This window comes from Solanum pennellii, chromosome 1, assembly GCF_001406875.1.
Source record: "Solanum pennellii chromosome 1, SPENNV200".
Taxonomy (NCBI): Eukaryota; Viridiplantae; Streptophyta; class Magnoliopsida; order Solanales; family Solanaceae; genus Solanum; species Solanum pennellii.
The window spans coordinates 98,778,325-98,792,958 of NC_028637.1; the positions used below are offsets into that span (position 1 = coordinate 98,778,325).

The following is a 14,634-nucleotide window of genomic DNA, read 5'->3' on the forward strand; positions in this document are numbered from 1 at the left end:
TGTATATATAAGGATATGTGTAGGTGGTACTACTTGGTATGAGACTTCTAGCAAATATGGCTTCAAACACTTAATAGTGCGAATATAAATTAGTTGGACTCTAATAATATGGGAAAATTGTATAAAATAATAAATTATTAATTTAAATTAAATATTATAGTCATAGTTTATTTTATTTGTAACTCGCAGTAAATATTTTATTTTTTTGTCATCTGATTCGGTATATAATTAACCATTTTCGGTATACAATCACCATTTTATACAAATGTATAAAATGTGTCTGTATTTGTATAAAATGAGGTAAAAGTGTATATACAAATACAAACACATATATTTTCATCTATACACTTGTAATTATACAAATTACTATAATGTATAAATGAATTTATACAAAAATAAACTATTGGTATAGAATTGAATGTATCTAGTAAACTATACAAATCAAAAACTTTATAGCAAACATAAAATTTGTTATGACACGCAATTTTGTAATTCATACAAATATGATTTTTATGTTTGATATATCTAAAAGTTGCTCAATTTGGGCTCTTTCTTATGTTTTTCAAAAATCACGCTATATAATCTTCATGTAATATAAAAATAAAATTCTTTTGAATTTTATTATTTAATATAAAATTATATTTTATTCTAAATAACATATTTTAAAAGTAAATATTGTATATTATACATATTAATTGACGATTGAAATAAAAGTGAAATATAAAAATTAGAGCGTAAAGTTTGGAGATGTGTTATAAGGTCTAATATGGGAACCACCGAAGCGAGAATACCGTTATAGATAATGATAACTCTCTCTCTTCCCTCTCCCGCCAAATTCATCCCTCCTTCTCCCAAATCCCGTCGAATTAGGAACCCTGATTTCGAAGCTCTGAAGGATAATTTGATTCGACAAGCCAATGGTGGAAATCTTAAGCAAGCAATCTCGACGCTTGATCACATTTCTCAAATGGGTTTTACCCCTGACCTCACCTCCTATACTGTTCTCCTCAAATCTTGCATCAGGACCCGAAATTTCCATATTGGACAACTTCTACACTCTAAACTCAATGATTCGACACTCCAACCGGACACCATTGTTCTTAACTCGTTGATAAGTTTATATTCTAAAATGGGTAGTTGGGAAACTGCTGAAAAGATTTTCGAGAGCATGGGTGAGAAGCGGGATTTGGTTTCTTGGAGTGCAATGATTTCGTGCTATGCTCATTGTGGTTTGGAGTTGGAATCTGTGTTTACTTTCTTTGATATGGTCNCATGGGTGAGAAGCGGGATTTGGTTTCTTGGAGTGCAATGATTTCGTGCTATGCTCATTGTGGTTTGGAGTTGGAATCTGTGTTTACTTTCTTTGATATGGTCGAGTTTGGGGAGTACCCAAATCAGTTCTGTTTCTCTGCGGTGATTCAGGCATGTTGTAGCGCGGAGTTGGGGTGGGTTGGGTTGGCAATATTTGGTTTTGCGATTAAAACTGGATATTTTGAGTCGGATGTTTGTGTTGGGTGTGCACTGATTGATTTGTTTGCTAAAGGGTTTAGTGATTTGAGGTCAGCTAAGAAAGTGTTTGATAGAATGCCTGAGAGGAATCTTGTTACTTGGACTTTGATGATTACTAGATTTTCACAACTTGGTGCTTCAAAAGATGCTGTTAGTCTGTTCTTGGAAATGGTTTCTGAAGGATTTGTCCCTGATAGGTTTACGTTTAGTGGTGTTTTATCAGCTTGTGCTGAGCCAGGGTTGTCTTTGCTTGGGAGGCAACTGCATGGTGGGGTGATTAAGTCTAGGTTGTCTGCTGATGTTTGTGTCGGGTGCAGTTTGGTGGACATGTATGCAAAAAGTACGATGGATGGATCCATGGATGATTCAAGAAAGGTTTTTGATCGGATGGCTGATCATAATGTCATGTCTTGGACTGCTATTATAACAGGATATGTGCAAAGCGGACACTACGATATGGAAGCTATTAAATTGTACTGTAGGATGATAGATGGTCTAGTTAAGCCAAACCATTTTACATTTTCTAGTCTTTTAAGGGCATGTGGAAATCTTTCGAATCCTGCTATAGGCGAACAGATCTATAATCATGCAGTGAAATTGGGTCTTGCATCTGTGAACTGTGTAGCCAACTCTCTAATTAGCATGTATGCCAAGTCTGGTAGGATGGAAGAAGCCCGGAAAGCTTTCGAACTTCTGTTTGAGAAGAATTTAGCTTCTTATAACATAATAGTTGATGGATGTTCAAAGAGTTTGGATTCTGCAGAAGCTTTTGAACTTTTCAGCCATATAGACTCTGAAGTTGGGGTTGATGCTTTCACGTTTGCTAGTTTATTGAGTGGAGCTGCAAGTGTAGGTGCAGTTGGAAAGGGAGAGCAGATCCATTCTCGGGTCTTAAAAGCAGGGATTCAGTCCAACCAATCTGTCTGCAATGCTTTGATATCTATGTATTCTAGATGCGGTAATATAGAGGCGGCTTTTCAAGTTTTTGAAGGAATGGAAGATAGGAATGTAATATCTTGGACTTCAATTATAACAGGATTTGCAAAACATGGATTTGCCCACAGAGCTGTGGAATTGTTCAATCAAATGCTTGAGGATGGTATAAAACCAAATGAAGTCACATACATTGCTGTTTTATCAGCTTGTAGCCATGTTGGTTTAGTTGATGAGGGATGGAAATATTTTGACTCAATGTCAATAGATCACGGGATAACTCCAAGGATGGAACATTATGCATGCATGGTTGATTTGTTAGGCCGATCAGGCTCTCTTGAAAAGGCTGTTCAGTTTATCAAATCACTGCCCTTGAATGTTGATGCTCTTGTTTGGCGCACCTTGCTTGGGGCTTGCCAGGTGCATGGTAATTTACAACTGGGGAAATATGCCTCAGAAATGATTCTTGAACAGGAGCCAAATGATCCAGCAGCATACGTCTTACTATCTAACTTGTATGCCTCGAGGGGTCAATGGGAAGAGGTAGCAAAGATCAGAAAAGACATGAAAGAAAAGAGAATGGTGAAGGAAGCTGGATGTAGTTGGATAGAAGCTGAAAATAGTGTCCACAAGTTTTATGTAGGCGACACTAAGCATCCCAAAGCAAAGGAGATATATGAAAAATTAGATAAAGTAGCACTTAAAATAAAGGAGATAGGCTATGTTCCTAACACAGACTTGGTGCTTCACGAGGTGGAGGATGAACAAAAGGAGCAATATCTTTTCCAGCACAGTGAGAAAATTGCTTTGGCCTTTGGTCTTATTAGCACATCCAAACAAAAACCCATCAGAATTTTCAAAAATCTTCGAGTATGTGGAGATTGCCACAATGCAATGAAGTTCATTTCAGTAGCGGAGGGAAGAGAGATAATCATTAGAGATTCTAATCGTTTTCACCATATTAAAGATGGACTCTGCTCCTGCAATGACTATTGGTGAAAGTCTTATTGTCAATTATGGTCTTATTGGCAAGTACGGACCAAAGTGGCAAACATGAATAGAATAATACAGATCATTCTAGTATATCGCGATGGGCATAGTGCTATGAAGCATGTATCTGCAATCGTGTTGATGAGTACAGAACAAAACCATATGACTTGCACATTCCTTTTTCTGTTGTATTTTGTATATCCCAGTTTGTATTATGTAAAGAGGAAAAAACAAATTTTGGAAATTTTAGCAACTATGGAGTTTTGTCATTTATTAATTTGCTTGATTCATACTATTGTCATTAACTACATAAGCGTTCTGTTTTAACTTATCAAAATTTCTGTGTTTTCGGGTAGCTTTGCCACGGATCATGATCTTACATAGGCTTTGTTTGTACTGAAGCCCATTGCTGATAGCTGTTGCATATATGTTCTTTTGCTCTTCTTTTGAGATAGGGGCAATGTCGAACTCTAGATCATACGTCAACTTACAGATTTTGGCATTGAGAAAACAAGGAACATCTCTTTGTTCTGTGCATTATTGAGAAATAATCAGTCCATAACTACTTTGTATTTCATATAAATTATTATTGGTCACCAGATAATGCCTCCCACTTTGTACTAATAAAAGTCTTTATTTGGACCTTGCTCTCAGCTTAGTGGGCAAGTGGGCAATTAAGAAGCTATTATTACATTAATGTTGAGAAGGGTTTCATTTTTTTCTCTATAAAAACCAGAGCTCCTTACTCAACTATGCAACACAAGTCTTAGTTCTGTCCTTTCCTTCTCTAAGTATAGTGGTTCCAGTTCAAAATGAAAAGCTTAGGGAAGTTGGGACAATGGTCTTTTCTAACAGTTGCTTTGGCAATTTGCTTAGTAGCCAGCACTGTTGTTGCTGATTACTCTTATGAGTATACTTCACCCTCACCTTCTCACAACTCTAACAAGTACTACAAATCACCATCTCCTTCCAACTATCATGTGCCCACTCCTTATTACAAGAAGCCTTATCCATCAAACTATTACCATAAATCACCAGCACCTTCAAAGTACACTTATTACAAATCGTCATCACCAGCAAAATATTACAAGTCAGATGTTCCTTCAAAGCATTATTACTACAAGTCACCCATTGTAACCAAGTATTACAAGTCACATGTTCCTTCAAAGCACTACTACAAGTCACCGGTTGCAACAAAGTATTACTACAAGTCCCCAACTCCTTCAAAGCATTATTACAAATCACCCGTTCCTTCTAAGTATTACTACAAGTCCCCATCGCCCGCAAAGTACTACAAGTCACCTACTCCATCAACAAACTATTACTATAAATCACCATCTCCAACAAAATATTACAAATCACCCACTCCGTCTAAATACTACAAGTCACCTTCATCTACAAAATATTACAAATCATCCACTCCATCTAAATACTACAAGTCACCTTCACCAACAAAATATTACAAGTCACCAGTTTACTACAAGTCACCTCCACCTCCACCAAAATACTACGAGAAACCACCAACTTATTACAATTCTCCACCTCCACCATACTACCAAGAATCTACACCTTCCTATAAATCTTCTCCACCTCCTCCAAAGACCTATGAACAATCACCTACATACTACTCACCTCCACCACCACCATACTACAAAGAAACACCAACCTATGCCTCCCCGCCACCACCTGTGAAGTACGAGGAACCTGTCACCTATGCTTCACCTCCACCTCCAACCTTTTACTAGTAGTCAAATCCATTCTTTTTCGATGATTTTCCACCACCTTTGAGGTTTTCCATTTCCTTTAATGCTTCCCAAAATGACCGGCTTTGATTGTTGTGTGTGATTTTTGTACTAATAATTCTTAATATTTATCTTTGGAGATTTAGCTAAGATCTCCATTATTTTGGCTAATTGTATCAAGATTTTATTTTGATGTAATTTTATCGAGAATTCTAATTTGCTTAATGCTATCTTCTCTTTGCCTAATATTTCTCTGGAGTATTTTCTCCTAACAATGGCTAATAAGTTATAACTAATCTACTACAAAATTTAACAAGAAAAAAAGAAGAGGAGAGGTGCAACATATGGTAATGAATTGATGCTTCAATTTTATATGGATTATTAGAGCCGTCAATATGGGCTAGGCCGTTGGGTCGGCCTGGCCTAATTCGGGATTTAATAGGGCTAGGCTAAGATTTTTGGAGTCCATTTAAGAAAAGGACTTTTTAGCTCGGCCTGAATAAGCTTGCTCATTTGGGAGGCTTGAGAAATATTGGTAGGGCCGGCCCGTGGGCCAATAAAAATTAATTTAGAAATATAATATAATATTAAAATTTAAAAATAAAGAGAGTCCAAAATCAAAACAATTAGGTTAATATTTCTATTTAGATATTTATACTTTTAGTTGAATTTTTTTTTTTTAATAAATATTAAGGAAATGCACAAGTACCTCCTAGTTCAGGGGGTAATACGACCTTAGTAAGGTGTGTCTTTGGGATTTCGGTCATAATCTAGGGAGTACTTGTGCATTTTCCCTAAATATTACAAACATAATTTTATTTGTGAATTTGATTAATAAGTAGTGACAATGTCTCATTTGTTTCAATTAAGATTAAGACCTTTGAATTTGAATACACATTTAAATATTAAGATGTGCATTAAGATCTAGATGTGTAAATCTGAATAAACATCTGAATATTAAAATATTATCTCTGAATCTGAACACTAAATTATTGGGACAGTTTGTTTTCAATATCTGAATGCACATATGAAATTAAACGTTATATCAATAAAACATTATAAAAACCTTGTTATTAAAATAGTTTTTTTCATATAGAATAATATTTTGAACATTTTTACCGTAACAAGGTAATATGATTTACCTTTCAAGAACTCAACATCAAGTTACATAATTAATATGACTATTTTTTGCACTCAAATACTTTGAGAATCTAATATAATGCAATTTAAAATAGTTTATATAGAGTAGTAAATATATAGTTTACGAAATATTTTATTTTATTATAGAAATTTTTTATTGTTATCGATCAAATAACTAATATTTTCTTATTTTTTAAAACCGTGCTAAATATTATATCATGGGAGTGCTTATCAATTCAAATATATTGATCAATTTAGAAAGTAAAAGATGTATATTAAGTTAATATGCATAAAAGAAATTATAATGGCAAGCATGTAACTAATATTAATTAAATAAGAAAACAATTTTTATGAGTTGTCGTGATTTAGTTGAATTAAGATAGGAGTCTTATTTTTTAGTCTGAATAGTATTAAGGGTGTGTTACAGATCTGATTTATTCAGATATATCCAGACCCATTAAGAGGCTTATAAGAAAATAAAACAAACGAACTTAATAAATTGAATCTGAATAATTAAGATCCAGTTTTTAAAAACAAACACACTTAATGAGACAAATCTGAATGATTAAGATTCAAACCCCATTAAGTGCAAACAAATGAGGCCTAACATAATGTAATATTGTTTTGTCGATATTTATGATAATATTTCTAAATTATAATTTATAATTTAATTTAATAATTATAAAAAAAATATAATTTTTTAAAAAGTGAGCTGGCCCGGCAAGCCTGTAGCCCACGTACTTGTGGGCTGGGCCGACCATTTTCTGGCCCACACAAAAAATGGGCTAGCCCGGCCTGGCCCGTAAAATGTCAAAGCCTGTATGGGTTAGTCCGGATAGGGTGCGCTAGCCCATATTGACAGCTCTATGGATTATAATTGTACTAATCACCTTTTAAGAAAATAAAACTATATAAGATAATCAGAATAATAAAAAAATAATAAAGAGAATTTTAATTTAGGCATATGCATTATTCTTCAAAAAAAAAATTATCAATGAAAAACTAAGTCAAAAGATATAATATATTAATATTGTTGTTGATCTTAAAAGGTGAAATTACAAAATGCAAAACAAATAAGACTCCACCAGAAAATAAGTCAGATGGTATTCCCACTTTCTTTTCATTATCATAATAAATAAGTTAAAACAATAAATATAAATTTTAATAATCTCAAGTAAGGAAAAAATCTACAATAAAAAATGTTGCATTTACCTTTTAAATATGAAAATTGTTTTACAATATTATTTTAAGAGGAGTAAAGGTTAAAAATACGCCTAAATTATTTGTGCTGCTATTAAACTTCTCCCGCCGGCTGATATTTCCCGTGCCGGTCGCTTGCTGCGTCAATGACTCCCTCCTTATTAGTCTATCCCTTGCGTTTTCTGTTCTTTCGGCAAGTTTCTGAGCTATTCAATTATTATAATCATTCGTTTGGTTTCTGTCTTTTCCCTCACAGTAGCGTTGATATATAACAATGCAGATTTGTTATCGAGCTGCTATATGGCTAAAAATAACTGCTTTAAGCATTTTGGGTTGTTGAGGATTCTAATACTTGTACATTTTCTGTTGTTAGATTCTCAATTTGGTGAGGATTAAATATTTTGCTGTAATTCCATTCCCCTGCCAATAGTCTACCTTAGTTGGCGTTGTTTATGTTTACTGTTAGGTGATTGGATAAACATTTCCATCTTACGGAATAACATATGGATGTCAAGAATTAGAATAGAACGTTAGTAAATAGTCTAGCACATTGTCTTGTTTCTTTATGTTGCTAAAGTTCTCTACTTCACTGTTTCCAATATGGCTTTTTCATTTATGTATATTTGCTTTGAATATACTTGATTTGTGATATGTTTTACTATCAGAAACAACCTCTTTATACTTATAATTTGATTTTTAGATAGAATTAATGGTTGTCAACCAATGAGGATTCTTTAAATCTTATACTTATCCCTACTCTTCAAACTAAGAAAACTCATGTCAAACACCTGCCTAACATAAGTGTACCAAGTTATGTTATCTAAGCCGTGAGCTAGGTGCGAAATAGGTTTTGAACTTTGCTGCAGTTAATTGGCTTCAGTCCACGCACACCTATATGGATATTAGGCTTGTGTTATGTTTTCAATGCTAAGATCGTATGTCAACTTGCAGATTTTGGCATAGCGAAAAAGGAAAGTTTCTTTGTTCTGTGCATTATTGAGAAATAATCAGTCCTTAACTACTTTGTATTTAATTTTAATTATTATTTGTTACCAAATAATGCCTCCCACTTAGTACTGATAAAAGTCTTTCTTTGGACCTTGCAAGTGGGCAATTAAGAAGCTGTTATTACATTAATGTTGACGAGGGTTTCATTTTTTCCTCTATAAAAACCAGAGCTCCTTACTCAACTATGCAACACAAGTCTTAGTTCTGTCCTTTCCTTCTCTAAGTACATAGTGGTTCCAGTTCAAAATGAAAAGCTTACAGAAGTTGGGACAATGGTCTTTTCTAACAATTGCTTTGGCAATTTGCTTAGTTGCCAGCACTGTTGTTGCTGATTACTCTTATGAGTATACTTCATCCTCACCTTCTCACAACTCTAACAAGTACTACAAATCACCATCTCCATCCAACTATCATGTGCTTACTCCTTATTACAAGAAACCTTATCCATCACATTATTACTACAAGTCACCAGCACCTTCAAAGCCCGCTTATTACAAATCGCCATCACCAGCAAAATATTACAAGTCACATGTTCCTTCAAAGCATTATTACTACAAGTCACCCATTGTAACTAAGTATTACAAGTCACATGTTCCTTCAAAGCATTATTACTACAAGTCACCCATTGTAACCAAGTATTACTACAAGTTCCCAACTCCTTCAAAGCATTATTACAAATCACCCGTTCCTTCTAAGTATTACTACAAGTCCCCATCGCCCGTAAAGTACTACAAGTCACCTACTCCATCAACAAACTATTATTACAAATCACCATCTCCAACAAAATATTACAAATCACCCACTCCATCTAAATACTACAAGTCACCTTCACCAACAAAATATTACAAGTCACCAGTTTACTACAAGTCACCTCCACCTCCACCAAAATACTACGAGAAACCACCGACTTATTACAATTCTCCACCTCCACCATACTACAAAGAATCTACGCCTTCCTATAAATCTTCTCCACCTCCTCCAAAGACCTATGAACAATCACCTACATACTACTCACCTCCACCACCACCGTACTACAAAGAAACACCAACGTATGCCTCACCGCCACCACCACCGTACTACAAAGAAACACCAACCTATGCCTCACCGCCACCACCTGAGAAGTACGAGGTATCTATCACCTATGCTTCACCGCCGCCACCTGAGAAGTACGAGGTTCCTCCCACCTATGCTTCACCTCCACCCCCACCACCAACCTATTACTAGTAGTCAAAACCATTCTTTTCAATAATTTTCCACCACCTTTGAGGTTTTCCATTTCCTTTTATGCTTCCTAAAATGACCGGCTTTGATTGTTGTGTGTGATTTTTGTATTAATAATTCGTAATATTTATCTTTGGAAATTTAAGTAAGATCCTTGTGGTCTACATCAATTTGATTTATTGTATCAAGATTTTATTTTGGTGTAATTTATCATGTATTTTATTTTGTTTAATATTGTATCATCTGTGTTTCATATTGTTTGTTCTAGTTGACTGAATTCATATGTACAGGCATATTCATATTATTTTGTTTTGTTTCCAATTCTTTTTCTGAAAGGATTTATCGACGGAAAATAAGCCATAAGACATAAGGTTGATCTCAAAAGGTGGGAATATAAGATGTATAAATACACCAGCAATTAACACTATGTAACACAATAATCTTCACTTTTCATTTTTAAAAAATAATTATTTCCACTCTTTTTCATAAAATCTCGAACAAAGAATAAATTTACTAGGAGTACCAAATGAATATGAAAAATTAAAGCAACCAAATTGAACGTAATCTAATCTAATCAATTTCTATAATTTTTTCAATAAAATCTTAAAATTTCATTGAAGTGTATAACCGTCTCAAACAATAGTGAAATCCACTCTTTTCAATCATTTTCCACCTAACTTTGGGGTTCTCCATTTCCCTTTTATGCTTCCCAAAATGACGGGCTTTGTGTGCGGTATGTTCTTTTGTTTTAATAATTCGCAGTAATATTTATCATTGGAGATTTAAGTAAGATCTCCATTATTTTGGCTTATTGTATCAAGATTTTATTTTGGTGTGATTTATCGAGGATTCTACTTTGCTCAATACTATCTTCACTTTGTCTAATATTTCTGTAGAGTATTTTCTCCTCAATAATGGTTTATAACTTATCTACTACAAAATTTAACAAGAAAACAAAAAAAAAGAAGAGGAAAGGTGTGTTAAATTTGACAAGATTAAAAAATAGATTAATGAGAAGATATGGTAATTAGGAGGATAATTTTTCATTGGTAGAAAAGTCAAGGTAGCACCTTTTGTAGGTTAAGTTTAGGTGAACCATAAATTGATTTCACAAGGTAGATCTTGACATTTTGACATATAGTGATGACATCAATAGGAAGAATTCACTCCTATAAATAGGTAGCTCCTAATTCATTTGTAACACACCTCTAACTTGCCTTCTCATTTCCTAAGGCATTTGTTCTTCTTTCTCTCTTGTACTATTTCACTTATACTCTTTTAGAGTGAAATAAATATTGATTGGCTGTGTCCGAGGAGTAGACAAAAAAAAATAAAAGTTTGCCGAACCTTGTTAATTTCTGTGTTGTTTTTGTTGTTGTCTCATTTACTATTTATTAGCTACCTTTAGATATAGTAATTGTGATTCCATCCCTCTCTATATATTCGGCTTTCGCAACAAGGTGCAAATTAATATGGTCATGGTTGGATCTTGGATGGATTCTTCAACAAATTGCTGTATTTTGGATATGGATTATAATTGTACTTACCAGCTTTTAAGAAAATAAGTAACAACATTATACATAAATTGAACAGAATAATAAAAAGCTATAGAGAATTTTAATTAAGTCGTATGCATTATTCTTCTAAAAATATTTATTGATGGAAAATAAGTCAAAAGATATAATATGGTTGTTGATCTTAAAAGGTGAAATTATTTAATACAAGACAAATAAGACTCCACCAAAAGTTAGCGCAATATAACTTAATTTTTTTCACTTTTTGAAAAACATGGATGGTATATATTTCCCCTTTCTTTTTTCATTCTCAAAAATAAACAAGTAAGTTAAACAATAATTATAAATTTTAACAATCTCAAATAAAGAAAAAATCTACAATTAGAAATGCTGCATTTACCTTTTAAAATATGAAAATTGTATTTCAATATTATTTTAAGATTAGTAAAGATTATTGATACACCTAAATTATTGGTGCTGCTATTTAACTTCTCCTGCCGGCTGATATTTCTGGGGCCGATCGGCAGTCTCCGCTGGTCGATGCAACCTCGCTTGCTGCAACAATGACTTCTTACTTATAAGTTATTGGGAGAGATGATTAGATAAGACATGACACGTTTGCATTTTACCGATTACATGACCCTAGATAATAAGATACGAAGGTCAAAAATTAGGGAAGGTTAGTCAATAGTCTAGGTTGTCTTGTTTCATTATGTTGTTGCTATGGTTCTCTTCTTCATTGTTACCCATATGACTTTTTCATTTATGTATTTGCTTTGGATACTTGATTTGTGTTATGTTTTACTTGAGCGGAGCGTCTACTAGAAACAACCTTTTAACCTTATATCAAGGTAGGGTTAGGCTACATACACTACATACCCTCCTTGATCGTGGGATTACAATGGATTTATTGTTGTAATATTTAATAATTTTACTTTTTCTTTTAGATAGGTAAGGGTTGTCAACCAATGAGGATTCTTTAAATTTTATACTTGTCCCTACTCTTCAAACTAAGAATACTCATGTCAAACACCTGCCTAACATAAGTGTACCAAAGTTATGTTATGTAAGCCGTGTGCTAGGTGCACTTTGGCCTTTGTCGCAGTTAATTGGCTTCAGTGCACACACCTATATGGATATTAGTCTTGTATTATGTTCAATACTAAGATTATACGTCAACTTGCAGATTTTGGCATCCAGAAAACGAGGAACAATTCTTTGTTCTGTGCATTATTGAGAAATAATCAGTCCTTAACTACTTTGTATTATTTGTCATCAAATAATGTCTCCCACTAAGTACTGATAAGAGTCTTTATTTGGACCTTGCTCTCAGCTTAGTGGGCAAGTGGGCAATTAAGAAGCTATTATTACATTGATGTTGAGAAGGGTTTCATTTTTTTCTCTATAAAAACCAGAGCTCCCTATTCAACTATGCAACACAATTCTTTAGTTCTATCCTTCACTTCTCTAAGCATAATTTGTTACAAATCAAAATGGAAAGCTTAGGGAAGTTGGGGAAATGGTCTTTTCTAACAGTTGCTTTGGCAATTTGCTTAGTAGCCAGCACTGTTGTTGCTGATTACTCTTATGAGTATACTTCACCCTCACCTTCTCACAACTCTAACAAGTACTACAAATCACCATCTCCTTCCAAGTATCATGTGCCCACTCCTTATTACAAGAAGCCTTATCCATCACACTATTACTATAAATCACCAGCACCTTCAAAGCACACTTATTACAAATCGCCATCACCAGCAAAATATTACAAGTCACATGTTCCTTCAAAGCATTATAACTACAAGTCACCCATTGTAACCAAGTATTACAAGTCACATGTTCCTTCAAAGCACTATTACAAGTCACCTGTTGCAACAAAGTATTACTACAAGTCCCCAACTCCTTCAAAGCATTATTACAAATCACCCGCTCCTTCTAAGTATTACTACAAGTCCCCATCGCCTACAAAGTACTACAAGTCCCCGTCTCCAATAAAGTACTACAGGTCACCTACTCCATCAACAAACTATTACTACAAATCACCATCTCCAACAAAATATTACAAATCACCCACTCCATCTAAATACTACAAGTCACCTTCACCAACAAAATATTACAAGTCACCAGTTTACTACAAGTCACCTCCACCTCCACTAAAATACTACGAGAAACCACCAACTTATTACAATTCTCCACCTCCACCATACTACCAAGAATCTACACCTTCCAATAAATCTTCTCCACCTCCTCCAAAGACCTATGAACAATCACCTACATACTACTCACCTCCACCACCACCATACTACAAAGAAACACCAACCTATGCCTCCCCGCCACCACCTGTGAAGTACGAGGAACCTGTCACCTATGCTTCACCGCCGCCACCTGAGAAGTACGAGGTTCCTCCCACCTATGCTTCACCTCCACCCCCATCACCATCTCCCCCACCACCAACCTATTACTAGTAGTCAAATCCATTCTTTTCGATCAATTTCCACCACCTTTGGGGTTTTCCATTTCCCTTTATGCTTCCTAATATGACCGGCTTTGATTGTTGTGTGTGATTTTTGTATTAATAATTCGTAATATTTATCTTTGGAGATTTAAGTAAGATCCTTGTGGTCTCCATCAATTTGATTTATTGTATCAAGATTTTATTTTGGTGTAATTTATCATGAATTTTATTTTGTTTAATGCTGTATCATCTTTGTTTCATATTGTTTGTTCTAGTTGACTGAATTCTTACGTATAGGCATATTTTATTTTTTTTCCAATTATTTTTCTGAAAGGATTTATCATGGGAAATAAGCCATAAGACCATAGCATTGATCTGAAAAGGTGAAATTATAAAATGAATAAATATACCGGGAATTAACAGTATGTAACACAATAATCTTCACTTTTCATAAAAAAAAAATGGTTGTTTTGTATTTCTATTTTTTTTCATTTCTCATAATAAATAAGTATGTTTAAAAATAAATATGAATTCTAATAATCTCAAACAAAGAACAAATACTAATCCACCACAAAGCTTACAACTAATAGTATAATACAGGAATAAATAATATAAAATATTATTTTTGCCTTATAAATTTAAAAATTGTTTCATAATATCTTTTAATGTTGAAATCTGACACTATAATTTTGTTTTTAAATTTTACACTCATACAATAAAGTTAACTGCTCGTACTTACTAAGGATTTTTAAGAAAAAGTGATAATAAGGTTTCAAAATAAATGAGTGGTGACATAAGTCTTAAGTAGTGGATGTAGGTGATAATTATGTGATTAATGATCAAAGATTGTAGAGTTGCCATCAAGCTTATAAGTTGATAGTTTGGTCCATTGAATAAAATGAAGAGTAAAAGAGTAAATTGA

General features: G+C 33.8%; 4 protein-coding genes across 5 annotated transcripts in view; all 4 read left to right on the forward strand.

Moving 5' to 3' along the window:
- Window positions 1–751: 751 nt before the first annotated feature.
- LOC107012423 (pentatricopeptide repeat-containing protein At3g49170, chloroplastic-like) lies at window positions 752–3,709 on the forward strand. Its single transcript, XM_015212270.2, has 2 exons — window positions 752–1,189; window positions 1,294–3,709. The coding sequence occupies exons 1-2, from the start codon at window positions 803–805 to the stop codon at window positions 3,439–3,441; spliced, it is 2,535 nt and encodes an 844-aa protein (XP_015067756.1). The 5' UTR covers window positions 752–802; the 3' UTR covers window positions 3,442–3,709.
- Window positions 3,710–4,202: 493 nt separating this feature from the next.
- Window positions 4,203–14,634, forward strand: part of LOC107009172 (extensin-3-like) — an 11,412-nt gene continuing 980 nt past the window's right edge. Inside the window, exon 1 of the mRNA XM_027916883.1 lies at window positions 4,203–4,780. Within this exon, the coding sequence (XP_027772684.1) occupies window positions 4,245–4,780 (536 nt within the window). The 5' untranslated portion in view covers window positions 4,203–4,244. The remainder of the gene's footprint in view (window positions 4,781–14,634) is intronic.
- Window positions 8,737–9,949, forward strand: LOC107009154 (extensin-1-like). Of its 2 annotated transcripts, XM_027916878.1 has the most exons (2): window positions 8,737–9,053; window positions 9,114–9,949. In XM_027916878.1, exons 1-2 carry the CDS (start codon window positions 8,769–8,771, stop codon window positions 9,744–9,746), a joined length of 918 nt encoding a protein of 305 aa, XP_027772679.1. In that variant the 5' UTR covers window positions 8,737–8,768; the 3' UTR covers window positions 9,747–9,949. The 2 variants fall into 2 exon arrangements, with proteins under 2 accessions (XP_027772679.1, XP_015063917.1); XM_015208431.2 differs by having other exon boundaries at window positions 8,737–9,949.
- On the forward strand, window positions 12,671–14,006 carry LOC114077199 (extensin-2-like). Its single transcript, XM_027916881.1, has one exon. The coding sequence runs from the start codon at window positions 12,751–12,753 to the stop codon at window positions 13,720–13,722; it is 972 nt and encodes a 323-aa protein (XP_027772682.1). The 5' UTR covers window positions 12,671–12,750; the 3' UTR covers window positions 13,723–14,006.